Source organism: Leucopleurus acutus, assembly GCF_964270905.1.
Source record: "Leucopleurus acutus genome assembly, chromosome: 16".
NCBI classification, from domain to species: domain Eukaryota; kingdom Metazoa; phylum Chordata; class Mammalia; order Artiodactyla; family Delphinidae; genus Leucopleurus; species Leucopleurus acutus.
In genome coordinates, this window is record NC_139158.1 from 37,700,572 (window position 1) to 37,727,895 (window position 27,324).

General features: G+C 57.9%; 1 protein-coding gene across 2 annotated transcripts; it reads left to right on the forward strand.

Moving 5' to 3' along the window:
• The first annotated feature begins 1,832 nt into the window (after positions 1-1,832).
• On the forward strand, positions 1,833-26,434 carry CLCN7 (chloride voltage-gated channel 7). Of its 2 annotated transcripts, XM_082858281.1 has the most exons (25): positions 1,833-2,043; positions 9,573-9,644; positions 12,816-12,887; positions 12,982-13,047; positions 13,438-13,570; positions 13,803-13,912; positions 14,564-14,644; positions 15,524-15,586; positions 15,701-15,784; positions 16,292-16,385; positions 16,650-16,714; positions 17,108-17,224; positions 17,910-17,964; positions 18,302-18,362; positions 18,958-19,096; positions 19,901-19,994; positions 21,125-21,294; positions 22,785-22,836; positions 23,077-23,204; positions 23,391-23,476; positions 23,721-23,850; positions 24,420-24,479; positions 24,581-24,757; positions 25,007-25,087; positions 25,237-26,434. In XM_082858281.1, exons 1-25 carry the CDS (start codon positions 1,891-1,893, stop codon positions 25,321-25,323), a joined length of 2,430 nt encoding a protein of 809 aa, XP_082714407.1. In that variant the 5' UTR covers positions 1,833-1,890; the 3' UTR covers positions 25,324-26,434. The 2 variants fall into 2 exon arrangements, with proteins under 2 accessions (XP_082714407.1, XP_082714408.1); XM_082858282.1 differs by lacking the exon at positions 9,573-9,644.
• The last annotated feature ends 890 nt before the right edge of the window (positions 26,435-27,324 follow it).

The following is a 27,324-nucleotide window of genomic DNA, read 5'->3' on the forward strand; positions in this document are numbered from 1 at the left end:
GCTTCCCCTGGCACTTCCCCAGGACGCATCCATCTTCATGGAGAGCTGCCCTTCTCAAAGCGTCCTCTTTCCCAGGCTCCTCTGGCCTATTTTGGAGCCCTTGCTCCGTCTCATTCTATTAAGGTGGGAGAGATGACATCTTTTGGGGGGAAGACTGTTAATTTGATTAGGAAGTGTTTCTTGAGGTCCCTAGCACTAAAAGACCACACAGGGTATTTCCCACCCTCCCCTCCCCCGCTTTCAGGTGCTTACAACACCATGGGGGACCCAGGATATTTCACTTCTACAGCAGCATTTCTGCCAAGGTTCACAGACCCTAAGACAGTGGGTATTTGGCAGAAGCATCATGGCTGTGGGCGGCCAGCCGCATCGCATCTGAGAGTCTCCACGAGGGCAGGGCAGCCTGGGAAAGGGCTTGGGGAGGAGCTTCGTGGGAGCTCAGGTCGATAGGAATTTGGGAAGGGCTGGCTTGTCCAGCTGAGGAGTCTGGGCTCTGTCGAGGGCAGCCCATCAGGTTTTGTGCAGGGGAGTGTGAGCACGCATCTCATGTGATCCACCATCCCCACTGAGTGAGTGGCATGAGCCACATCCACCTTGAACCCCATCAATCCCACCTTTGACCTGTGTCTGCTGCGTTCCTGAGTGGGGGGAGGACAGAAGGATCCAGAGGGGCTTCCCCAGCACCACCCCTCCGTCCCCGGGACTGTTCTCACTTCCCCATCGCTGTGTGCAGCTCTCCTCCTGCCTGGACGGTTTCACGCAAACCACACTTGTCCACTTCGTTCAGTCAAACCAGCCTGGGACCAGCCCTGAGGCTCGTTGGAGCCGGTGCCAGCTTCACTCTGCAGCCTCCAGGCCCTCCTCCACAGCCAGGGCCATCACATGCTTGTCAACATCCCTCGAAAGGGCAAAGCCAGGTCACACTAAGGAGAAAACACCTTTTCTGAAAGAACGTTGTTCTTAGTATTTTCAAAAAATTGTTGCACAGTGATCGTGGGAAAACTTAATCCTGTTGGGCTTCCTTCCTCTTATTTTAGTTTCAATTTTGGTTTTATTTTGAAATATGTGGAGGAAGAGCCTATAAAGAACTTCTAAAATCTTTTTATTTTGAAAAGTTTCAAGTTTAAAGAAAAAAGTTACAAGAGGACTACATTGCACGTCATTTATATTTACCCCATATTCATCACCTGCTAACATCCTACCACATTTTCTTTCTCCCGCTATTGGTAGCTACGTATTGTGATTACCATTAGCTTGTGAATCATCTGAGACTACGTTGCAGACATCACATCACAACCCCTGAATATCTCAGTGTATGTCTACTGAGAAAAAGGACTTTTCTGATATGACCCCCAGACAAAGATCACTCTTGGGCGACTGGGCGCAGCTATAACACCGCTATGTAATGTACAGTGCAGATCCAATCTTTGCCAATTGTCCCCAAAATGCCAGGCCCACGAGCAGCCTTCAGTTGCCCATCTCTTTATCCTCCATCCAAGGCAGTCACTCAGTCTTTCTTGGTCTTTCGTGACGCTGACACTACGGGACGAGCTGGCTAGCTGTTTAGCAGGTGTCCCTCAATTTGGGTTCATATGCATTTTCCCCCTGGGATGGGATCAGTGGAGCGTTTTCCGCAGGAAGGCCACAGGGCTGTGTTGTGTCCTCAGCACAACCGTTTGCTACGTGGTGATCGGTCCTGACAGGCGAGTCCACCAGGCGGCGAGACTACAACTCCCAGAAGGCAGCGCGCGCGCGCGCCCCGCAGCCGCCGCCGGGGCACGCGGGTGTCATCTGGGCCACGTGACGGCCGTCCGGGTCACGTGGCCGAGGCGCGGATCACGAGAACAAACACGGCCAAGGCGCTGCCTGGCCGGTCCTCTGCGGCGGGACATGGCCAACGTCTCCAAAAAGGTGTCGTGGTCCGGACGCGACGTGGACGACGACGAGGCGGCGCCGCTGCTGCGGAGGGCGGCGCGGCCCGGGGCGCCGGCCGGGGAGGCCACGCCGCTGTTGAACGGGGCTGGGCCTGCGGCCGTCCGCGCGGTGAGCCCTGGGAGGGGCGGGCCGGGTCGGGTCCGCGCCGCGGTTGCCGGTGCCGGGAGCCGGGCCCGCGGGGACGCGGCGAGTCCGTGCTCGGGCAGTCCTAGTGGCAGAGGCGGGAACGCGCCTCGGGTCCCGCTTGGTAAACGGCAGGGCGAGCTCGGAACCTGGAACCCGGGGTTCTGGAGTCCTGGGAGACGCTGGGAGGCGCTCGGCCCGGTGACTCTCGGGGTCGAGGAGCCGGCCCATTATCTTGGTGTTAAGGAGCGTGGGAGAGCCCAGTCGCACGCTGCTGTAGAGTCCCGGTAGCATGAAGCTAATTTATCTCCTCACAGTTTATTTCTTAGTGGATTTAAAGGGAAGGCAGATGGTCTTCTGCTTAGGTAACCTTTTCCTTTTCTTTTTTTTTTTGGAACACTGTATACACGAGCAACTATTTTTACTGCTTTTGAACCCCAAGAGATTTTAAGAGCTTAGGTTGCAGAGTTTGCTTTTGCAGTGGGAATATCTGGGGGGCTGCATCTTTACAGGGAGCGGGACAGGCCTTCAGGGCGACCTTAGGAATGACAAATATGTGCGTTCAGTTTCCCTTAGCAGTTCATTGAAATTGAAGCACAGTGGTTGAAATGTGCTTTGCAGGTCAGCACAGAAGTTTGCGGCCTTGAGTGAATTTCCGTGTGTGTTAATTTTGAGCTAATGAACTTCTTTTGTTGATTGCTTGGCCTTACTCGGTTTTGTGATTGTTTTTTCGTTTTTCTCCTCCTATCCTAGATCTGTCCATTAAACACTTGTGTGGTGTTTAATGAGGAAGGACTCAAGTATCAGGCTGTTTGTCTAGAGCTTATCTAGGTTTCCCCAGCCCCCAGAAATGCATCAGACAATGAAGGTCAAAGTCTGCTCCTTGAGTGGGGTCTTCTGTTGAAGTGCTTTCTGTGTCTGCATGAGAAGTGACGTGAAAGGGGAGAATTTGCAGTGGTGGGGATATGGATGCTTTGTTGTTTTCTTCTCACAACATTTGTTTCTTTTTTACTCTTTAAAAGAGGGTAATCTGAAGTTTACAAACCAGAAGTATGAAACTGGCTTGGCTTTAAGGGTGACAGGTAGAGAGATTGGAAGCTTCGAGGTTGAATTGGGGTTTATTTCGGGACTGAATGTGCTCAAGAGTTTCCCACTTTTCTTTATGCATAGACACAGGAGTTGGCTTTTTTTGAAACAACCTGTTGATTTCTTCCCTTAAAACTCGTTCCCTTAAAAGAACCTTTGCGACCTTTTTTGTTTGTTCATTTGCATTTAATAACAAGTGACTAGCTGCTCTTAAGTGACTTAAAACATAATTTATTGTGTGCATGTCGTGTGCTCGGCTGCATGCAGTTTGCCTGGGACTCAGAGGTACATGATGCAGCTTCCTTCCTCCTGGCTCCAGGCTCCTGGAAAACCAGGCCCAGTGCTCTGTGAGGAAGGTGTGAGGGACCCCAAAAGCAGGAGAGGTCACACTAGGTCCTGTCTTGGAAGAGTGCATGATCCTCAGGCGGGTGGACAGAGGGGAAAGATAAAGGGAGTGAGCATTTGGGAAGTAAGTCGGAGTGGGGAGTGGAGGCTTGGGGGAAGGAACCGGGGTCGACCTGCAGGGGACAACTGTGGGCTTCGAATTTAGCTTTATCTTGTGGGAGAATCCTTCAGAAGCTGGAGAGTCCAGCCTTGAAGGATCCTTAGACGGCCTTGCGTGGATGGGGTAGGGGGGCACTGGAGGCATTGGTGCTAGGAACTCTGCTCTGGACCAGCAGAGGCAAGTGCTGCAGCCTCCTGTGCCTCAGGCTCCTCACCAGCAGGAAAGCTAATATGCTTCCAGCCCGGAGCACCACCTGTCACAAGGTGGTAAATGCTAGTTACTCTCAGAGGTATTAAAAACGGCAGCTTGGAAGTGATCATCTCTGAGTTGCTGTTCCTGGGGCGACTCCCGTGCAAATGACTGAACTCCTCGAGGCCGGCTTTCTTGCAGGAGGGTCGGCTCTGGACCAGAGGGCTGAGTTCGCTGTAGCAGACGGCGGCTTGTAAGCTGCTCTCAGACCAGGGTCGTTTGAACTAAAGTGACAGCCCAGGCCAACAACCGCTCTATGAGAATGTTCTGGTGAGCTGGACAGGAGAGCTTGTCTTGCCACCTCCTGGTCCTTCATGGTTTGTTGCAGGGCGTCCAGAGTTGGAGGCTGGTGTTCTTGCACCCGGCATGGGAACCTGCCAGGCACCATGAGGTGGCTGCTCTGGGCAGCCCCAGGCAGGGTGGGCTGGGGGCCGGCCTGAGCTCAGCCTCCATCTGGCTGGAACCAGGCCATTCAGGGTTGCTCTACCCTCTCTCCGGCCCTCGGCCTGTTGTGCCTGAGTGTGGGGTGAGGGTGGGTCATCCAGCAAGTTGCTGCCTGTCCACCCCTGGGGCAAGGAGAGGGTGAGGTCAGCCAGCAAGTCATGGTCATGTGGGCAGCAGGAAGCAGAGCATTTTGAAAACTTACAGAGGGAAATCTGAGCCAGAAACAGAGGCTCCGGGTGTGGGGGTGGGTATTTGCAGTGTTTGTAAATGCGGGTCCTTTCCAGGGACCTCAGCTTCGGGAAGCTCCGCCTGAGGCAGCCTGAGGGGTAGGACCCTCAGGTTAGTGTTTAGTATCAGTTTTGGGGCACTTACTCCTCTGGGAACTGGGGTGTTCTGCCCTGGTGACCTGGAGCCACGGGCTACGGTCGGAGTATGGGGGGCCAGGAGGGGGTCATGTGCAGGCAAGCTGCAGGGGCAGGTCATCACCATCCCCACTGGCCCCTTGAGCTCTGCTCAATGTAAGGGAGCACCCCGTCTTTCTCGTAGCTGGCTCCCAGCCCCAGGGCAGCCCCTCCAGGAAGTCCCTCTGCCTCAGCGCCCTGTACTATCCTCCTCCTCCTCTTCCTTCCCCCCTCCTCTCCCCCTCCTCCCCCGCTTTGCAGAGTCCAGGCCTGCCCCCTCAGCTGACCCTCCCCTGAGGGCTCCCTCAGGCCTTTAGTGGTACCTGCCCAGGTCTAGTGTGAGGGGCTCAGAGTCTGGGGGAGGGCAGGAGAGGATGTGGGTACCACCGGACAGTGCAGAGAGCTGAGGACCAGGGCGGGCCCAGCCTAGTCAGAGGGTCCTGGGAGGCCTTCCGGGCAGAGGCTGCAGCACTCAGAAAGTGAGGTGCAGCAGCGGGGCTGTTCCCATCCGGCCCCCTCTGCACATCATTCATCAGGTCTCAGCCTAATGCGCCTCCCCAACCCCGAATCGGGCAGGCCTCTCCCTCAGGCTCTGTCATCGCCCTCAAAGCCTTTCTCACGGTTTACACTGACTTTTGTTTATGGGCAGCTTGGTTTTTCTGACTGTAAGCCCCTGGCTACGGAGGCCCTGTGCCCTCAGTGCTGGGGGGCATTGGCCTGGGAGGGGCGGTTAAAATGCAAAGTGGCAGAGTGGGCGGCAGGCGGCCTTTAAATTGTCTGTGAACTTTGTTTTAATGATGGTAAAAGCACATAACACAATTTACCATCCTAACCATGTCTAAGTGTACAGTCTGGCAGCATGAGGTCCATCCACAGTGTCGTGCCGCCATCACCCCAGCACCTCCAGAACTTTCTCATCCTCTCACACTGAACCTCTGTCCCAGTAAACACTGACTCCCCACCCCTCCCCCAGCCCTTGGCAAAGGCCATTCTGCTTTCTGTTTCTGTGAATTTGACGTCTCATAGCAGTGGTATCATAGGGTATTTGTTTTTTTGTTGACTGGCTTCTTTCTGTTAGTACAACGTCCTCCAGGTTCATCCATGCTGTAGCATGTGACAGGATTTCCCTGTTTTTAAGGCTGAATAATATTCCATTGTGTGGATGGACCACCTTAGGTTTATACATTCATCTGTCGATGGGCATTTGGGCTCCGTCCACCCCTTGGCTCCTGTAAAAATGCTGCTGTGCACGTGGGTGTACAAATACCTCTTTGAGACCCTGCTTTCAGTTCATTTGGGTAGATAGCAAGAGGTGGAATTGCTGGATCATAAGGTAATTTCTATTTTTAATTTTTTGAGGAACCGCCATACTGTTTTCCACAGCAGCTGCTCCATATAACACTCCCAGCAACTGTGCACAAGGGTTCCTGTTTCTGCACATCTTCACCAGTGCTTGTTATTCTGTTTTTTAACCCTGGCCATCCTCACAGCTGTGAGGTGGTATCTCATTGTGGTTTTGATCTTCATGTCCCAAGTCTTTGGCCTGTTTTTTTAATCCGCTTGTTCGTTGTTGTTGGGTTGTAGGGGTTCTTTACGTATTCTGGATATTAACCGTTATCGGTTACATGATCTGTAATTTTCTCCCATTCTGTAGGGCTAGTTCCTTTTCACTCTGTTGTTTCCTTTGGTACACAGAAGTTCTTCACTTTTTTTAAAAATTTTTTTTGCGGTACGCGGGCCTCTCACTGTTTTGGCCTCTCCCGTTGCGGAGCACAGGCTCCGGACGTGCAGGCCCAGCGGCCATGGCTTACAGGCCCAGCTTCTCCGCGGCATGTGGGATCCTCCCCGACCGGGGCACGAACCCGCGTCCCCTGCATCGGCAGGCGGACTCCCAACCACTGCGCCACCAGGGAAGCCCAGAAGTTCTTCACTTTGATGTAGTATCATTTGCGTTTAAATTTTAAAATAATTGTAGACTTACGGGAAGTTGAAAAGACAGTACAGAGAGGGCCTGTGTGCCTTCCTCCAGTTTCCCAAGATGGTTCCGTCTTACCTCACGGTAGTACCGTGCCGAACCCGGCATTGATGTTGGCACAATGTGTGTGAGTAGCACCCTGCCATTGTCACACGTGTGGATGTGTGTGAGCACGTCCATCAGTGCCGTTGTCCTACCTCTTACAGTCACCCCCTCCCCCCCAAATCTGTCCTCCCTCCGGGTCTGACCTTTCGAGCACATCCAGTCTCTGGAGCCACATGGTCTGAAATCTTTCAGTTCTTTCCAAAGCATGGAGATTTCATCCAGGCTGTTGTGTGTTTCAATAGTTTGAGGAACTGCTAGTAATTAACTTGCATTTAAGAAGTGAGAAAGGAACAGACAGAACAGATGAATCACTGAACTTCCAGTAAATGGCTTCTTTCATCACAAAAGATATTTCCTAAGAGATGCCCATAAAGTTCAGAAAAGAGGTGATGAAACCAGGAAGGTGCTGGAGGTGGGAGAAGGTGTGCCTGGGAGTTGTAATGGGGGCGCCATCTCCGCATGAGCACATTTCCGGGTCCAGAATGGAGCTGTCTGGTGCAGATTTGTGCTCACCTGGCGTCCTCCCGGCCGGGTGCTGAGGACCCGTTGTCACCTGAGCGAGTGAGTCCGTGCCATGTGGACCGTTCTGCCCCCCTCTCCCCCAGCCGTGTGCGCGGTTGCAGCCTCAGCCTCGGGGACTGTTTAGGTGGCAGAGGCGCTGCTCTGCAGGGGCTGACTTGGTGTGGTGGGAGTGATCATGGGGTGCAGTCCATCAGTGAAGAGTGAGGTACAAACGGCCAGACCACCTGGTCTGTGGCCTCCGTCTTGGGTTGGACGGCAGATGGGTCTTCTGTTTTCACAGTCCAACTTTCATTTCTGCCTGTCTTTGCACGCCGTCTTCTCCGTGGAGACGTCCCTGTTCCGTGTTGCTGTGGACGGGCTGGTGACTGGCACACCTTTCCTGATGACTCGTGTATGCATAGGGAGCAGAGGCTGCAGCTCCGGGCCCCCTCCTGGGTTGAGTTCACTCTGGAACTGGGATCCTTTCTGGGCCAGCGGGCCAGGCATTCCTGCCCGTGCTTGGAGCTGGAGGGCCCGCCCTGCCTTTCTCATCAGATTCAGCAGTTTGGGGGCATTGTCGATTGTTTTTAAGAAAGAAAATGGCTATATTTCTCTCCTCACCCACCCATTGTACCGACGTTTGCTGTATATACGTAGAGAAAAGTGCAGTCACACGGTGGAGCAGGATGATGATCTAGTGAACACACCTGACAAGTTACCACCTGCCGTGGGGTGTGCAGTGCCCCCCGGAATGTCTCCACCCCTGACCTGGAACCCGTGTCTGAGACCTTTGCAGCTGTGGTCAAGTTACGATGTGGTCAGGCTGGTGTCCTCATGGGAGAGGAGAGACATGCGTGCATGTATACACGCACACATGAGGCCGGTGGCAACGGAGCAGAGATTGGAGTGATGTGGCCACAAGCCAGGGAATGAACACTAAGGATTGCCGGCATCCATCAGAGGCTGGAAGATCCTCCACATGACCCTGAGAGGGGGCCCTCCCTGTTGACACCTCAAGTTTGGACTTGTGGTGCAAGAGCTTGGAGAGAACACGTTTCTTGTTTTTCAGACGCCTAGGCTGTGTGATTGGGCATAGCAGCCCCAGGAGGCTCGACATCCCCCAGAGGAGTCACCAGTGTCCCCAAAGCCCCCTCGTCCCCCCTACCCTCTGGTAACCACCAGTAGCAGTAGGGCTAGTGCTGCTGAATTAAACTTTCTGTGCTGGAGTCACTGTGTGCTCAGGGCTCTGGCATGGCGGGCTCTGTGGTCCTTGTTCCTGCACTGCTTCGTGGTTTCCGCCAGAGAAGAGGCAGGGCAGGGCGCCTGGCTACGTTTCAGAGGAGCACCGGGTTGTGTTTTTTGTTTGTTTGTTTGTTTTTTTTGTGGTACGTGGGCCTCTCACTGTTGTGGCCTCTCCCATTGTGGAGCACAGGCTCCGGACGCGCAGGCTCAGCGACCATGGCTCACGGGCCCAGCCGCTCCGTGGCATGTGGGATCCTCCCAGACCGGGGCACGAACCCACGTCCCCTACATCGGCAGGCAGACTCTCAACCACTGCGCCACCAGGGAAGCCTCGGGTTGTGTTTTTATGCCATATGTTCCACACAGTGTTTGTGTCCTGCAGCGTGACTTGTTTCTCTGAAATGCATCTGTGAGCAGCCTGTGTTTTGTTCCCTAGTCCTGGCCTCCACCGTGCCTGGCAGTGGGCGTGAGGGCAGTCATGTGCCGGCGTGTCCGTCCTCTGTGGTTGACCTGCCCCTGTGCCCAGGAGTGCAGCCCCGCTTCAGAAAGGTCCTGCCCCGGAAAGGGGCACATATCTGGGGGGCCTGCCTGGAGGCCTGTGATGGGTCCCCACCTGGTAGCCACTCAGTGTCATGATGGGGCTGAACAGAGAAAGCTGGGGTTTGGAGGTGGGGGGATAGAAAGGCTCCTGGAGGAGGGGCCCTCAATCACCAGGGTTTTCCAGGCCAGGGAAGGAGGGTGGCCAGGAGGACACTGTAGAACGGGGGAGGGTGGGGCTTCCCATCTGGAGGTTGGGCTCCTCAGTGACAGGCTGTGGGTCATGGGGATGGGCCTGGGGTCCAGCACTGGCCCTGCTGGAGTTTCCCACACGGCAGGTGCGGCTCTGTGCTCCACAGGCAGGGCCAGGTGATGGGGTAGTGCACAGTGCAGGGCCAGGCAATGGGGTAGTGCACAGTGCAGCCCGGCCCCATAGCTAAGCGGCCTATGATTTCTCTTCTGCTTCTAGTCACCCCATTCAGCATTTTTCCGGATCGGACAGATGAGCAACGTGGAACTGGATGATGAGCTTCTGGACCCTGTGAGTGGTCGTCCTTTCCCATTTTTGGAGCTCCTGCTCATGCCAGGCCCCTTCCTGGGAAAGTCAGGCCTGCTCTTGTGGAGCCACAGCCTAGCAGAGGGCAGACGGAAAACCTGAACAAGAGGATGGCAGACACTGGCGGTTCTGTGCAGAGCATGGGGACAGAGTGACGTGCAGACAGTGGGGTCTGCAGAGTCTGGGCGACCAGGGAAGGCTGCTCTGCGGGGCCCTGTCCCCTGAGGCTGCCCGATGAGCAGAGGTTGGGGAGTACATGTCAGGCCAGGACCGTTGAGCTAGCTGCTGTGTGCGAGCTGGGGGGCAGGTGCCGTGGGCAGGTGTGGGGCCTGCAGGAGGGCGTCTCGGGGTGGTGGGCCCTTGGATGGGTGATGTCCACTTCTCCTGCCCCTGTGCTGGGGTCGAACTGTCCAGCAGCTGCCACGGGAGCATTTCCTGAAACCCCCTCCCCCAGACTTGCACTTGACTTCCTCCTTGGAGGTGGCTCATGGTTCCGACTTGCATTTCCCTGAGGCTGCTGGTACCGTGTGTCCTTCATGTCTTCTGGAGGAACTCTGTTCAGACCCCGTGCATGTTTCTTAATCAGGTTGTGTTTTTATAATGAAGCTGTAAGAGGTCTTCATATACTTTAAACACAAGTTGCTCATCAGTTACAGGATTTGCAAAAACTTCCGCTTGGTCCATAGGTGGTCTCACTTTCTGCCAGTGTCCTTGGAAGCACAAAAGCTTTTAATTTTGATGAAGTCCATTTGATCTGTTTTCTGTTGCTTGTGCTTTGGGTGTCATGTCTAAGAAACCATCACCTAAGCCAAGGTTACAAAGATTTGCTCGTCTTTTCTTATAAGAGTTCTGTAGTTTAGATCTTTGATCTGTTTTTGCTAATTTTGTACATGGTATGAGATAAGGGTCCAAATTCATTCTTTTGCATATGGATGCTCAGTTTTCCCAGCACCATTTCTTGAGAAAACTACTCTTTCCCTGTTGAATTGTCTCAGCACCATTGTTGAAGGTCAGTTTTTGTGGGGTTTTTTTCACTTTTTAAAAATTTATTTATTTATTTTTGGCTGCATTGGGTCTGCATTACGGATTTGTTTCTGGGCTCTCTGTCCTTGCGCCCGGGCCACACTCTGCTAATGACTAGCTTTGTAGTAAGTTTCAAAAGTAGGAACTTTGAATCATCCCACATCGTTTTTCTTTCTCAAGGAGGTGTTGGCCTTTCGAGATCCCTTGTGTATCTCCGTGTGGGGTTTAGGCTCAGTTTGTCAGTTTCTTCAGAAATGCCAGCTGGAACTTAGAGGAGGCATTGACTCTTAACATCAAATGTCCCGAGCCACAGTATAGCTTTCCATTTATTAACGTCTTCAGTTTTTTTCAACAATATTTTGCAACTCTTGGTGTACAAGTCTTACGCTTCTTTTGTTAAACGTGTTTTAGGAATAAGTTTATTTTCTGTATCTTTTTATGCTATTGTAAATAGAGTTGTTTTCTCAATTTCATTTTGGATCGTTCATTGCAAGTACGTAGAAATGCATTTGATTTTGTATACTGATTTTATATTCTTCAATCTTACTAAATGTGTTATTAATACTAATTGTTTTTAGTGTACTTTGGGGGATTTTCTACACATAAGACCATGTCATCTGCAAAGAAGAGTTTCACTTCCTTTCTAATCTGGATGCTTTTCACTTTTCTCTCTTGCCTAATTGGACAAGGACAGTGCTGAGTAGAAATGCCAGAGCAGGCATCCTCGTCTTGTTCCTGATCTCAGAGGAAGAGCTTCAGTCTTTCACCACTGAGCATGAAGTTACCTGTGGGTTTTTTCTTTGTTTTTTTTTTTTTTTGCGGTACGCAGGCCTCTCACTGTTGTGGCCTCTCCTGTTGCGGAGCACAGGCTCCGGACGTGCAGGCTCAGTGGCCATGGCTCACGGGTCCAGCCGCTCCGCGGCATGTGGGATCTTCCCGGACCGGGGCATGAACCCACGTCCCCTGCATCGGCAGGCAGACTCTCAACCACTGCGCCACCAGGGAAGCCCACCTGTGGGTTTTTTATAGGTATCTTGATCAGGTTGAGGAAGTTCCCTTTATTCCTGGTTTATTGAGTGTTTTTATCACGAAGGGTTGAGTTTTGTCAGATGCTTTTTGTGACTACTGAGGTGTTCATTTCATGTGGACTTGGTCCTTTATTCTATTGGAACAGTATCAAACTGTTTTTACTTTCATACCAACTCACCCTCTGATTGTCCAGACACCACCTGAGTGTCCTGCAGGTCAGTTTGTTCAGACCCTAACTTCCCGGCATCCGTGCAGACCCACAGGCTGAGGGCTCAGTCCCACGAGACCCCCCGACCTCAGATGCCAGTGACAAGTCCAGGCTGTCACCTGTGCTTCTGACTGACCAGCTGTAAATCGGGGTTCCCACGCCTCCTCCTCGGGTTCCATAACTTGCCAGAATGGCTTGCAGAACTCAGGGAACACTTTGCTTATGTTACTGGTTTATCATAAAGGACATGACTTGAGAACAACCAGGTGGGAGAGATGCCCTGGGAAGGTGTGGGAAGGGGTGCAGAGCCCCCACGTTCTCCCTAGGAGCCACCTTCCCAGCACCTCCACATTCACCAGCTGCAATCTCCCTGAACCCCTCCATTTGGGGTTTGTGTGGAGGCTGCATTACACAGGCAGGACTAATTAAATCCTTGGCCGTTAGAGATGAGCTGCTTGTGTCTCCAGCCCGCTAATCCTGTGATGGTCTTCCAGCCCCAGCCCAGACACACTCGTCACCCAGAGATGCCAAGCGGGTGGGTCAGAGGCTGGTGCCAGAACCTGGACGTGGACCACAGACATCTTACACTAATTGCTTTTTTGGGGTCAACTCACCACACTAATTGCTTTTTGGGGGTCAACCCACCACACTAATTGCTTTTTGGGGGTCAACTCACCTTGTGTTCCTGGGATAAACCCGCCTGGCTGTGGTGTTGTGGGACCTGGCCTGCTGGTGTCCTGTGGAGAGTCTGTGTCTGCCAGTTCCTGCCTTGTGCTTGTCTAGCTTTGGGCTCAGGAGAGTCCCTGCCCTGCGGGACAAGTGAGCATGGCCCTTTCCTCGTTCTGCTTCGTTCTTACATATGCTGGGTTGTCAAGCTCTGCCTCTTCCTCCCGCAGGACATGGACCCCCTTCACCCCTTCCCCAAGGAGATTCCGCACAACGAGAAGCTTCTGTCCCTCAAGTATGAGGTGGGCCCCCCTGCTCCCTGCCCTCTCCCGCGGTGGCCGACCTGAACCTGCGAGCTGGGGTCAGTTACTAGTGTTTCTACTGCCCGGTCCGCAGAGCTTGGACTATGACAACAGCGAGAACCAGCTGTTCCTGGAGGAGGAGCGGCGCATCAATCACACAGTGAGTCTGGCGGGCAGCTGGGCCTCATGGCCACGGTGTCCCCACCACCTCCCTCCCCTCTTGGCTCCAGCTGGTGTCCCAGAGTGAGCGCTGGCCGCTGCCCGGCACAGAGACCTGTGCGGGTGTCACATCATTACCACTGAGGAAGCTGTTCTGAGGGGTGGCGGCTGTGGCGGCTGGAGCATCAGCATCCAGTTATGACCAGGTTGGGGAGTTCTGTCCCACCAGTGCTCCACGGCCTCTGAGATGTCGGTGGGGCTGCTCTTCCTGGGACTCAGGGTTCTGAGGGCAGCCCTGTGCGTGGTGGCAGTCACTAGAGCAGGCCACGACGGGACGTCCCGCCTCTGCACCCTCCTGTGACAGCGTCCCCTTTCATGCCCGCTGCCGCAGGCCTTCCGGACCGTGGAGATAAAGCGCTGGGTCATCTGTGCCATGATCGGGATCCTCACGGGCCTCGTGGCCTGCTTCATCGACATCGTGGTGGAGAAGCTGGCCGGCCTAAAGTACCGGGTCGTCAAGGACAGTATCCTTTGTCTGTGGTTGCCCAGAGCCAGTGGGTCCACAGGAGGAGCCCCCACCTGTGTTATGCCATTGGCCGGGGGACGTGACTGGACGGGGGCTGCATGTCTGGGGGTCAGGCTTTGTGGTGACCCTGAGATGCCCAGTAAGTGCTCCAGGTCCCAGAGTCCAGAGTGCAGCCCACTGGGGAGTGGCGCCTGGGTGACACCACCCCGCGTAGTCCTTGACGAGCCCAGACATTGACAAGTTCACGGCGCGGGGCGGGCTGTCCTTCTCCCTCCTGCTGTGGGCCTCACTCAATGTGGCCTTTGTGCTCCTGGGCTCTGTGATCGTCGCCTTCATAGAGGTAGGTGGGCCCCTCCACCGCTCCCCACCCCAACCCCCAGCAGCGTCTTCCGGTGAGACTCACTGGCTAGACTGTAGTGGAATCCTTGCTAGGCATCAGGCGGTTCAGCCAAAACGAAGCCCACCTGGGCCTTCCAACCCTGGCCCTGGCGGCCGTGCCCATCCACCCGCACACTCCCTCGCCCACTTCACGCAGCAGGGACCAGAGGCAGCGCCCAGCCCAGGGGTCCGGGTGGAGGGACCCACCCGAAGGGTCAGACGCTCCTGGGGCACCCTTCCTTCCTGTGCCCCCTTGCTTTTCCCTCGGGGCGTTGGAAGGAAGAAGGGGCAGCGTCCAGGAGCTTCTGTCTGGGGTGCAGTGCAGTGTCCCCCAGAGGGTGCGACAGTGCTGGCCTCTCAGCGGGTGTGTGACGTGGGCCTCCCATCATCCTGGGCACCCCCGCCTGCCTTGGGGACACTGAGCCTTCCCATGCCCGAGGCATTTCCTCCCCTTGGTGGTTGCTCTGTGTATCAGTGGGGAGAGGCGAGAAGCCGCTACCCTGGGCGACCTGGGCATTGCGTGGCGCGTCTTCCTGGGCCTGGTGGTGGTGGTGGCGGCGGCAGTGGCGGCTCACTCGGCCTGCGGACTCAGTGCTGGCGCCCCTCCTTCCAGCCAGTCGCTGCTGGCAGCGGGATCCCCCAGATCAAGTGCTTCCTCAACGGGGTGAAGATCCCCCACGTGGTCCGGCTCAAGGTGAGACACGAGGCGGCCCCGCCGGGAGCTCAGGGCTTAGCCCAAGGGGCTTCCTTGCTGGGTGAGAAGTGTGTCATTTGTCCACCTCCGCCTCCAAAACTCGCCCAGACCCGTGCTGTTTGCTGCTGACGAGCCTGCGTGTGGGTGTGCTGGCAGGTTTTATGTGAACTTTCTTTGGAAAATGGTAAAACTGTCGTACATTCTGAATGACGCAAAAATACTGGAAGGTACATCTGTCACAATTGCAACCACGTAGACATTTTAAGTTCCATACGGTGGTTAGTATTTCAGAATGAGAGTAGCTGTGTTGAGTGGTGAGTTTTTTCCTTTTTTCAGAATTTTCCTTAATCTCATTGTGCATGATCTTCTGGGTAATACACTGATTCCAAGGGGGTTGGGAGGTCAGGTTTCCTCCCGTGATCATTTCAGGGTGTGCAGCTGGTGTGCCTTGGTCTGGGGTTTGCTGGCAGCGTCTCTCCTGCTCTGTCTGGGGAGGAGGTACTCCAGGGAGCGGACAGGAGGGGTGGGGGTGCCTGTGCTCCGTGCCCTGCAGCAGGAGGGCAGGGCCTGAGGTAGGTGCGGGTGCAGGAGCCTGGAGCCCGGAGCCCGAGGACGGAGCGATAGCTGCTGTTTGCGTGTCTTCTGTGTGTACATGACCACCTGGGACAGAAGGGCTGAAGAGATGGGCGTCAGGAGAGCATCAGCCGCCAGCTCCCCCTCCCCCAGGACGCCCGCCGTGGGTGCCGGCCCCCTCTTTGGTGCTCATGCCTGCCGAGGGCTCACATGATTAGGTCCCTTCCCGTGTGTAGTTTGTCACTCAGGTTCTTGGACCACGTGTGGCCTTTAATCAGACTTGGTGCAATTTCCTTTGTGTTCCAGACGCTGGTGATCAAAGTGTCCGGCGTGATCCTGTCCGTGGTTGGGGGACTGGCTGTGGGGAAGGTAACAGAGTGCAGCTACCCCTGCCTGAGTCCCTCTGCACCCGTGGGGCCTGGGGCCGGTGTGTCCCCGCCCCGGAGCCGCGCCCATCTGAACGCAGCCGTTTGTGCCTTCCAGGAGGGACCAATGATCCATTCGGGCTCCGTGATTGCTGCTGGGGTCTCCCAGGGGAGGTCCACATCACTGAAGCGGGATTTCAAGGTGGGTCTTCCCTGCGCCCACGTCCATACCCCCAGGGCTGGGCCCCTGCCTCCCCTGCAGCCTCCTTCCCTTCGCCTCTGAGGGTCCCTAGCATCCTGTCCATGGGGGCATCCTGTTGCCTTGGTGCTCTGGATGAGTGTGCATTTCTGCAAGGAAATGACCTGTAGCTGTAAGCTCACAGGAATGTGTGGCCTAGAGAGGTCGGGAAGGTCATGTGTGTGGGCTGCTGGTGCTCAGTTCTGGTCTTTCTTGCACAAACCTCAGTGTTTAAATATTGCTGTGAATGGGTTATTTTCTCTGGATGTTGGTGGGCAGGCAAGCTGCCCGAGACCCAACTCTTCAGTCCTGCGGGTTGTGAGCCCCGTGGTTGATGAGTGGCTTGTCCAGAGGCCTCCCCACATTCCTCCCTCCCCTCCCCCCTCGCTTTTGGGCCCACCTCCCCCCTTTCTGAGAGAAGTGCCCTTGGAGGCACTGGCTGAGACCCTCTCTCCGTCTGTCTTGGTTCAGATCTTTGAGTACTTCCGCAGAGACACAGAGAAACGGGACTTTGTCTCAGCAGGAGCTGCGGCCGGAGTGTCTGCTGCGTTTGGGGCCCCTGTAGGTGAGGAGGGCGGCCCTGCCTGGTCTGAGAGCTTGGTGACTGCCTGTGTAGGGGGAGCCAGGCTCTCCCTGCTGTGAGAGGGGTGGTTTTGGGGTTTATGGACTCAGTGCCTGGTGAGGGTGTGGGGTGGGCTTCTCAAGAGGCCCCGATGGCTGCCTCTGTCGTGGGCTTGGTGTCCTGGGGTCTGGGGGCATGGGTGGCAGTGGGTGAGGGGCTGTCTGTGGCTGGGCGGGCACTTCAGGGCTGGGCCACTGGCTGTTCCAGGTGGGGTCCTGTTCAGCTTGGAGGAGGGTGCATCCTTCTGGAATCAGTTCCTGACATGGAGAATCGTAAGTGCCTGGGACGGCCACCTTCCCGAGTTCGGGCAGCCCTGGCACTGGGCCTTCATGGCTGGGTGGACGCATGGCTCTTGGCCCACACTGTGGGGTCTGCACCTGAGCTTCCTGTCCAGCTGGTGGGTCCCTGAGCCGTAGGCCTGTTTCTCCTCCGTCCTCATCGGGACCCCAGGCCCCGCACACGTTCTTACCCTGGCCGAGCCAGTGGGGCTCCGAGCCACCTTCCCTCAGCCTTCGGAGGGTCTAGGCACCACCCAGGTGACAGGAGGGGAGACAGCCCTTTTGCTGCAGCCCCTCCCCACCCTCTGGCCCTGGGCTCAGCCGCTGTACACACTGCCGCAACTCACCACCACGGCTCTGACGGCACTCGTCTTTTTCTGCCTGCAGTTCTTTGCTTCCATGATTTCCACCTTCACCCTGAATTTCGTCTTAAGCATTTACCATGGAAACGTGTGGGATCTGTCCAGCCCCGGTCTCATCAATTTTGGAAGATTTGACACTGAGGTAACCCACTGCATCGTTCCCTTTTTTCTCTGGTTCTTTCTATGAACAGGGCCCAGGTTGTTTACTCAAGGTTCGGCCTGAGAGCCGGGCTTCTGGAAAGGTCTAGCTGTTAGCCGTGGGATAGGGCCCTTGTTTGTGAGCACCTGGAGCTGGAGGTGCTCCAGGAGGGTGCACGTGACCCGGCCACACAGGTTGTGGCGCCCGTCAGCCAGCGGGCACTTCAGGAGTGGCTCAGGTGCCTGCAGACTGTCAGGCAACATCACTAGACTGGTGGCCAGCGCTCCTGCAGCAGTTTCTGGAGGCCGAGAGGTGCAGGCAGCATTTCTGGAGCGGCCTGCGCTGCACACTGCCATCACTGAGCCCAGGGAGCCTCTCAGGGGCTGGTCCTCACCCGTGGATGCGTCAGAGGTCCTGGGTGACTAGGTCACCAGCATCCTCTCCCTTGCTCATGGCCCCTCACTTACCCTTTGGCAAAAGCTCAGGCGGCCCCCCAGAGCCGCTGTGTGAGAAGGCAGGCGGTCTGCCCAAGCACCCGGCCTTTCTCTCTGGGGGCCTCCTCGCCCTGCAGGAAAGCACCAGGGTTCCCTTGCACAGGTGTGTCCTGTGAAACGTCCGATCCCAAGTCTGAGCAGGAGCTGGTGGCAGTTTTCCTCACAGAAGGTCTCCTCTTCCTCCCTCTGCACAGACGATGGTGTACACAATCCATGAGATCCCCATCTTCATCGCCATGGGCGTGGTGGGTAAGGGCCGTCCCCGCGTGGGACAGCGCCGACCAGTGGGGACAGGGCCTGCGGGGCTCCAGGCCTGACCCGGCTTCGAGGGCCAGAGAAGCACGTGGTCTCCACCCCTGCTGGCTGTCCCAGGACCGCCCGGGGCAGTGGGGAGGGAGCCTGACCCTGGGAGGACCGGAGCTGCACTCTGGCTGATGACAGCCCCCTGGGAAGCAGACGGACCTGGGCAACACTCCTTACTCTGAAAGCCCGTGGGACGTGAGCCCTCCACCCAGCGGGCGTTTGCTGCCTGGGCAGCCTGCTTCTCTTCCCGAGTCCCGGACACGCAGCTCCTTCCTTGTCCCAGGTGGCATTCTCGGAGCTGTGTTCAACGCCTTGAATTACTGGTTGACGATGTTTCGAATCAGGTGAGAAACCTGTTCAGGGACTGAGTTGAGAGGTGTGGCCACACAGGGCATCTGAAAACTGATCGGTCATGGGCTCTTGCCCACGGGTCCGTGGGGAAGCCACGTGCCAAGCACACTCCTCCACGGTGGTTTGTACCTGAGGAGACAGACCCACTCGGCAGGGGGACGGGTGGGGCCTGGAGGGTGGCCCCTGGCAGGGAAGGCACAGCCCATGGATCCGGCGCAGCCCTGGGTTGATGCCTTTCTGGGCCTCTCATGTCAGCGCCAGCGCGGTTTGTACGGGGCCGTCCTGACTTGGGCACGTTTTGGTCCAACACAGGTCCTCTGCTGTTAGGAGAGTCATCATGAGAGCTTTCTGGTTTTCTGAAGCCGTAGGGGTGGGTCTTGGCATTCTTCTTTCTTGTCTTTTTGCACTAACATAAAATGAGGTTGGGGAGCATCCGGGAGGCAGCCTGAGAGTGTTCAGGAGCCAGGGCGGGTTGGTCATCAGATGAGCTCAGCATCCTGGACGGCTCTCCCGAGTTGCAGGCTCAGGTTGCCCTGGCTGCCGCCCCAGCCATCCCACAGCTCAGTCCACCCCGGCTCTTTGCTCCAGGTACATCCACCGGCCCTGCCTTCAGGTGATCGAGGCCATGCTGGTGGCCGCCGTCACGGCCACGGTTGCCTTCGTGCTGATTTATTCGTCCCGGGATTGCCAGCCCCTGCAGGGGAGCTCCGTGTCCTATCCACTCCAGGTAGGCGGCCGGGGCAGGGGCAGGGTGAGCCTTCCCAGACATGGGTGGGTGCCACGTCGGCCTGGGGTCTCACCCCGGTCCTCTCAGAGCAGCGGCCTGACAGGTTCTGCAAGGGGACTGTGGAGGTGGGGTTGTGGGCCTTCAGGCGGAAACTCGCGTGCACACGCTCACCGCGGCACAACTCCCCACAGCCCCTGTGCCCGTCAGTGACGAGCAGGTGAACACGGCCTGGTCCGTCCACACAGTGGGTTTCCTCAGTTGTAGGAAGGGTTGGAGCTCTGACACGTGCTCCCACACAGATGAACCTGGCAAACACTGCTGAGTGAAAGAAGCCAGACAGCAAGGGCCACACATCGTGTGGTTTCTGTTTATGGGAAACATCCAGAACCGAAAGCGGTTGCTGGTTGCCGGTGGGTGTGGAGTGTGTACTCACAGGCTTGTCACAGATGTGGGTCTGGGGTGCATGGCTGGCTCTGGTGGGGCTGTGGGGTTAACCCACACAGCTTTGCATGGAGCCCCTGCCCTGGTCAAGGCCTGCAGGGACCCACAGTCTGCCCAGTGAACTGTGGGAGCGTGCTCCAAACGTGAGCCTTTGGATCCCCACTACCCCAGGGACAGACTCGCCATGCAGCCCCTGCCTGGCCAGATGGCTTCTGAAGCCCTCACTGGGCCAGGGTCTGGCTCTTGGGTCCTGCCTCCCCTCCAAGACAGCAGCCTGACCCGCCTGTTGTGTGCTTGGTGCCTGATGCTGTCCGGGCCGGGACACTGTGTCCCACTGGCCTGTTCTCTTTCCTGACTTTGCAGCTGTTCTGTGCCGATGGCGAGTATAATTCGATGGCTGCAGCCTTCTTCAACACCCCAGAGAAGAGCGTGGTCAGCCTTTTCCACGACCCCCCAGGTGTGTGGCCATGCTCTGCACTCTGTGCTGTCAGACGCAGGTCCCCATGTGGGCCTGTTCCCTCTGGCCTGGTCTGCAGCCGGCCCACAGACACTGGGCCCAGGCCTGGCTGATGGCTTCTGGCCGAGCCCCCACTGCCTCCCTGCAGGGCTGAGTGCACTGGAGCGTGGGGGCTGGCAGCCTGGGGTTGGCTGGTGGCCAGTGCTTGGGAGGGGCCCAGCCAAGCTCCCCACGTGTCTCCTTCCCTCCCTGGAGGCCGTCCTGTCATTCATTAAGACAGTCTCACCTCCCAGGATGAGTTTTTCTTCTGGGCGCTGCTCGCAGAGGTCACTCTCAGTCAGAAAACAGCCTGGTGACTCGTATACCAGCGAGGTGCCTTGCCCAGCTTCATGTTCTTAATAACAAACAGGCTCAGACTGGGCACAGACCTGCTTCCACTTCCCCTGTTTTCGGTTCCGCGGGGTGGGGGCGGGGAGGAGGGGCACACCCCCGAGATCCAGAGTGGCTGCTGCGACGTGCTTGCCCGTCTGTCTGTGGCTCTAGTTGTTTCCTGACATACCAGTTCTGGGAACTCCCTGGTTCTCACATTTGTGCACGCGCATGCGTGCGTGTGTGTGCACGCGTGCGCTGTGGGAGTTCACGCAATTTAGCAGAAAGGCTTTTAAACGTGGGGGAGGCCGAGCCCCCAAAGATGCTGAGCGGGCCATACAGGCCCCCTGGGGGTGCTGGCTCTGGGGTTTGTGTGACATCTTCCCACTTTTGGAGTCATCTGGTGCAGGGTGGTGGCCGTGGCGGCCATGGCCTCCCTCCTGCACCCTCCCCTGACCCCTGGTGGTCTCAGTGCCACCCTTTTCCATGCAGACCTCAGCAGCCACCTTCCCTTGGCCCAGGTCACCATCCTGCTGGCAGCTCTGGGCCCCGGTGGCCCCAGCTCCCCTCTGCCCTGCCCGCTGGGCTGCCGTGCTCACACTCTGAGTGCTGGGCCCCCAAGACCCGGCACCCTGGCCTCTGAGAAGGGGGTGACTCTGGGGGTCTGGGTGTGACCAGGAGGCTCTGACGGGCTGCTGGGCAGGCAGCTCCGCCTGGGGTTGAGTCCGTGTGGCAAGCCCTGGCCAGCGCCCTGTCTGCAGGCTCCTACAACCCCATGACGCTCGGCCTCTTCACCCTGGTCTACTTCTTCTTGGCCTGCTGGACCTACGGGCTCACAGTGTCGGCCGGTGTCTTCATCCCATCCCTGCTCATCGGAGCTGCCTGGGGCCGGCTCTTTGGCATCTCCCTGTCCTACCTCACCGGGGCCGCGGTGAGTGGGGGTCTTAGGGGCCGGCTGGGCTGGGAGGAAGGGACGGTGTTCCCGGTGCCCACTAGGGCCACCGTGGGCCAGAGCAGGGGTCGTGCGTGCGTGTGGCCTTCAGGGAGGGCACGGGTGTTGGGAGAGAGCATGGTGTAGAAGGATGGGGGCAGGTGCAGGAGTTGGGGCCTGGGAGTGCGGTATCCAGGCCTTGGCCCTGCAGCTGCCTTCTGGCTTCTTCCTCCCACCTGCCTCCGTGGGCTCCTTGGTCTTTATTCTGTGAGTCTTCTATTTGCATCTTAGTTGTTCAAGTAAGACTTTAAAAAACTGTAAGAGAGGCTTCCCTGGTGGCGCAGTGGTTGAGAGTCCGCCTGCCAATGCAGGGGACGCGGGTTTGTGCCCCGGTTCGGGAGGATCCCACATGCCACGGAGCGGCTGGGCCCATGAGCCACGGCCGCTGAGCCTGTGCGTCCGGAGCCTGTGCTCCGCAACGGGAGAGGCCCCAACAGTGAGAGGCCCGCGTACCGCAAAAAAAAAACAAAAACTGTAAGAGACGCACAGCAAGCCTCCCTTCACTGGGTCCAGGTCATGTGTCCCAGGTTTCCTTCCAGACACGGTTTTTAGTTTAATTTTGTTTTTTTTTAATTGATACGTAACTCACGTACCATAAACCAGTGGTCCCCAACCTTTTTTGGCACCAGGGACCGGTTTCGTGGAAGACAGTGTTCTGTGGACGGGGGTGGGGGGATGGTTCAGGCAGTAATGCGAGCAGTGGGGAGCAGCAGATGAAGCTTCACTCGCTTGCCCACCGCCCACCTCCTGCTGTGCGGTCCAGTCCATGGCCCGGAGGTTGGGGACCCCTGCCATAAACTCTCTCCTTCTGTAAGTGAACGGTTGGGTGGCTCTTCAGCCTGTTAACAGAGCTGTGTAACCGTGATCGCTGCTTAGTTCCAGGATGTTGTCATCACTCCAAAAAGAAACCTGTCCCCATTAAGCAATCACATCTGTGTCCCCCTTCCTCAGCCCCTGGTGGCCACTAATCAGCTTTCTGCCTCCATGGATGTGCCTCTTCTGATTGTTGTAGATTCACGAAATCACGCTTCATGGCCTCTGTGTCTGGCCTCATCATTGAGCACCATGTTTTCAGGGCTCATCCATGTTGTAGCACGAGTCCGATTTTCACTCCTTTTTAGGCTCCCTGGTGTGGCGCAGGCATTTGTCCACGGACTCTGGTCACTGCACACACGCGGGGTGCCCCCGCCCCCCCGCCCTGGCCATAGTGCATACCCTCCTGTCTTAGGCTGCCGAGTTCTGCAGGTGGCAGAGTTCATTCAGTGCATCCCTGAGCGGGCACAGCTAGGGTATTTACAAACTCAGGTGATGCTGCCACAGACCATTTTTTGTGTAAACTGTAGGATTTCCTCCTGGGCCCAGTGCTGTCAGTGCATCTTGGTGGGTTTGGCTGCCACTTTCCCCCAGCATCCTCTCTGTCTTCCCTGCAGGTCTGGGCAGACCCCGGCAAGTACGCCCTGATGGGAGCAGCTGCCCAGCTGGGTGAGTGCTGGCTGCAACATGGGCGTCCGGAGGTCAGGAGGGCCACTCCCCCAGCGTGTGGCTGGGCAGGGTCACTGTCCCCATCTGGTGCTATCTGGGGGGGCCGGTACACAGGGTTGCATGGACAGAGCGGGAGCTGCACAGGGAACACGGCACGGGAACATGGGAGGGGCCGGCGGCGCAGCCTGCAGAGGCTCGTGCCCCCACCAACCCTCCCTTCCCCTCCCCGCCTCCTGGCAGGTGGTATTGTGAGGATGACGCTGAGCCTGACAGTCATCATGATGGAGGCCACCAGCAATGTGACCTACGGCTTCCCCATCATGCTGGTGCTGATGACCGCCAAGATTGTGGGGGATGTCTTCATCGAGGTGCGGCCTGTGGGAGAGGCCGCCTGCCTTGCTCGCCCTCGCTCTGCAGCCCCTCCCCGTGCCCCTGGCCTCGGAGCCTGAGGCTGGGAGAAAGACTGGCGGTCTTCGGCCACCGCAAGGGAGGGGGCCCTGTGGAGGCTGCCCCGCAAGCAGCCTCTTGCATGGCCGTGCCCATCCTCTCCCCAGGGCCTGTACGACATGCACATCCAGCTGCAGAGTGTGCCCTTCCTGCACTGGGAAGCCCCAGTCACCTCACACTCGCTCACCGCCAGGTACCCCTCCCCGGGGCAGGCCCGCAGGCTGGGGGGCGGGTGCTGGACGCCCTGGGAGGCTTGGTGGGGGCAGCCTGGAGCAGGATGTGGGTGCAGGGCTGGTTCCCCCAGGGCAGCACCTGGGGGTCTGCGCTCCTGGCCCACCTTGTCTCCAGGTTTCCTGAGTCCGGCCACTTCCTGCATGTTGAGCTGTTCGGGAAGCTTCCTCTGCCCCGTGGTGGATCACAGCGTCTCTCTTCTACAGGGAGGTGATGAGCACACCAGTCACCTGTCTGCGGAGGAGGGAGAAGGTGGGCATCATTGTGGATGTGCTGAGCAGCACGGCGTCCAATCATAATGGCTTCCCTGTGGTGGAGGATGCCGACGGCACGCAGGTACCACCCAGCTGCAGGAAGCCGGGCTCCTCATCTGTGCTGGCGAGTGGGGCGTGTTGGGGGCCATGGTTCCCGTGAATGTGGACGCCCTGCTCTGGGGTTTCTGGAAGAATTCCGCTGGTCACACGGCTGTGAAGACAGGTCCATGTGAGCGCTGTTCCCGCAGCTTGGGTAGTTACTGATGCGCCTGTGTGTTCTGTGGTCACACCCCAAGCTGCACCCCCAGCTGAGGAGTCACAGCTGTGCCTGTCAGGAGGTCCTGATGGAAGGTGCAGCGACGTCTGGGCCACGGTCTGCTTTTCGCCCCCACAAATGCTATGGTCTCTCAGCACCTCGTGATTGGGGTCCTGCCTCCCCTCCTGGGCGTTTGGGGATCCGTGAGCCTGTGCAGGTGAAATGCCTGTAGCAGGGCCAGTGCCCATAGGCAGCCAGCATCGCTGGGGACCCTGGCTGGAGCCCCCAGGCGTCCCGGCGCTGTTGCCTGGCCCCTCTGGACCAGCCAGCAGGGCAGGCCCTAGGTCCCAAGTCCCAGGTCCTCCGCAGACAAGGGTGTTTTGTTTCTTGTGCAGCCAGCCCGGCTCCAGGGCTTAATCCTGCGCTCCCAGCTCATCGTCCTGCTCAAGCACAAGGTAGGCTGTCAGGGGTGGCAGGAGAAGGGGGTGGCAGGAGATGCCGGGCAGGGCCCTGGGCTCTGAGGCGCTGCCACCCACTGCCTGCCCCCCGCCCGCAGGTGTTCATAGAACGCTCTTATATGGGCCTGCTACAGCGCCGGCTGCGGCTGAAGGACTTCCGTGATGCCTACCCGCGCTTCCCCCCCATCCAGTCCATCCATGTGTCCCAGGACGAGCGGGAGTGCACCATGGACCTCTCCGAGTTCATGAACCCCTCCCCGTACACGGTGCCCCAGGTGCCGCAGGGGCGGTGGGGAGCAGGGGCCTGACCCCCACTTCCAGAGCCTCATGCAGCCACCACCCCTGGGGGCATTCTGGCTTCACTGGCCATTGCAGACAGGGGTGGGGGGCGAGCTTTGTAGGAGGGTGGAGGTGGCTACAGAGCAGGATGTGCTAGCTGAGGCGGGGCGGCAGGTCCTGGCCCGCTCCTGTCCCGGGGTGGGGCAGGGGCCGGCGGGCGAGCTGAGGCTGCGTCTGCATTGCAGGAGGCATCTCTCCCGCGGGTGTTCAAGCTGTTTCGGGCCCTGGGCCTCAGGCACCTGGTGGTGGTGGACAACTGCAATCAGGTGATGGGGGGAGCCCACTGCCTGCAGCCTACCAACCTGCCTGCCTACCCGCAGGGCTCCCCCAGACTATGCTGTCCTCCGCACACGGGACAGTGGCATCCACAGAGGCAGAGGCCGCTGGATCCTATGACCTGGCTTTGCTCCCACAGGTGGTCGGGCTGGTGACCAGGAAGGACCTCGCCAGGTACCGGCTTGGGAAGGGGGGCCTAGAGGAGCTCTCTCTGGCCCAGACGTGAGGCCCTGGCACCTCCCCCGGGGTGCCTGCCTCGCTCCCCACGCAGCGGCGGATCCAGCGTCCTCCAGACCTCGGGGACAGCCCAGCCAGCGTGTGACACGTGTGGTCTCTTCGTGTTCTCAGTGCCCCCCTCCCCCCCAACCTCATTCCTTCACCCTCCAAGATTTCACACGCCAGTCTCCTGTTTCCTGACTTCGAGGAGTCAGTTTGTAGAACTGCTGCTCTTTTTTCTGAGAGACCGCAAGTGTGCGTATGTATCTGCATGTGTGTGCACGTGTGACAGCTGGCAGGCTGGGCCCTGTGGGTCCGAGTACTGCAGCCCCCAGGACGGGCCCATTGCCTGGAAGCAGTGCACCCTAAGCACCGCCAGCTGGAGGCCTGGGCGACTCGCTGCAGCAGAGGCCTCTGGTCCTGTCCTTCTCAGCCCTCAGCTCAGTTTGCGGCCGTGAGATTTGGGGTCTGGGCAGAAACACAAGCTGAACTCATGAAGGTGAGGGCTCGGGGGGAGCAGGACCACCTGGAGAGCAGACCCTGGAGCCGCACTCCCAGACACCCGTGCATCCCAAGCCACACCCACTTGGTGCAGTGGGCTCTGAGCCGGGGTCTGGGCCAAAGGGCAGAGCTGAGACATTCCTGTGGGCCCGGACCCCCAAGTCCAGCCATGCCTCTATCACAGCGCCCGTGTGGACGGCACAGGGAAGGCGGGTCTTCTCAGCACACGGGGGCCCCATGGGCCCCTGAGGACCCCCAGCCCCGAGTGATGTTCTGGGGCAGCTCTGCTTCCCGTGTGTTGGGGGCAGGTTGTTTCTGGGAAGAGCTGGCGAGCCCAGAGCAGGGATGCACCCCTCCCAGGCTGGGCAGTGCCAGATTTGGGATCCTGTGTCCCCAGTGCCCCACGGGACTTTTTTTCTAAAGTGACTCACGTCCCCAGCCCACTTCTGTGATGAGGTCCGTGGATTCCTTTGTGGTAGGTTGGCGGGCACTCCACCTGGCTTTTAGCCTCTTTCAAGGGGATGGGGCAAAAGACCTCTTCCATCCTGGCAGGGGAGCCCTCCATGGGGGGCACAGGGGTCCAAGTGTGGGGATCTGAATGGGAGAAATAAAGGAATTGTACCCAGACAACTGGTGCCGGCTTCTCGTTCCCATCCAGCGTGGGCCATGGTCCAGTTTCCCAGTATTCACAGGCCCACTGGTGGGGGGGGGGGCAACCCAGGATGCAGCCCTCCTTCATGTGTGGTGCAGGTAGGCAGTGCCCCAGTGGGGACACCCCCGAGAGAGAGATGCAGGCGAGAGGCTCAGAGACCCACAGGTGGGGAAGCACCTGGGGCCGCCCCACGCCCATGGAAGGGAGGCCCCTGGCCACTGCATCCTTGTCCCCATTGCTCCTGGGGCCGCTGCAGAGCCCTCGGGGAAGGCACTCTTTCCCTCTCCCTGCATCCTGGCCACTGTCCTTGTCTGCAAGCTCAGGTGCACCCAAAACACGGGCCGCCCTGTCAGCACGCAGACCCGCTGGGCTGCAAGGTGTGTGGTGTGGCTACGGGGCGTCGGGTTTCCTGGGCAAGGGGTTGCCTCTGAGACACTGACCTTGTCACAGGGAAGCCCCCCAACAGCCCTCGTGGGCGGGTCTGGGCAACAGTAGAGAGCAGGGCCACCTGGGTGGGGTGAGGCACTTGAGTGTCAGTGCTGGCCTGAAGCAAGACTGGCCACAGCGCACCCGGCTTCAGGACCCGGTGTGGGGAGAGCGCAGGCACTGTGTTCTCAGCTGCTCAGGTGTTGGTTATGTGTTAAGGGGGTGATATTTTAGTTACACTGGGTTAAATAAAATTCACTCCACCTGTCTCTCACTGAGGTTGCTCAAATCACCAGTGCAACTGCTCTGTGGCCGGCACCCTTTCTTGGTGGCTCTGCTCTCGCCATGTCCCCCTGTGGCACCCTGTGCCCTCGGCCTGGTTGTTGGGCTGGCTGTGTTCAGCAGGTCCTGGGCTCCAGCTTCCCTGCTCGG

What these genes read in the sequence shown, in the direction of transcription:
- CLCN7 (XM_082858281.1), top strand. Translation starts at nt 1,891, where the DNA reads ATGGCCAACGTCTCCAAAAAGGTGTCGTGGTCCGGACGCGACGTGGAC. An exon ending in CCGTGTCCTATCCACTCCAG is followed by an intron (nt 19,097 to 19,900) that starts GTAGGCGGCCGG and finishes CTGACTTTGCAG; the next exon opens with CTGTTCTGTGCCGATGGCGA. An exon ending in TGGGGGATGTCTTCATCGAG is followed by an intron (nt 23,205 to 23,390) that starts GTGCGGCCTGTG and finishes TCCTCTCCCCAG; the next exon opens with GGCCTGTACGACATGCACAT.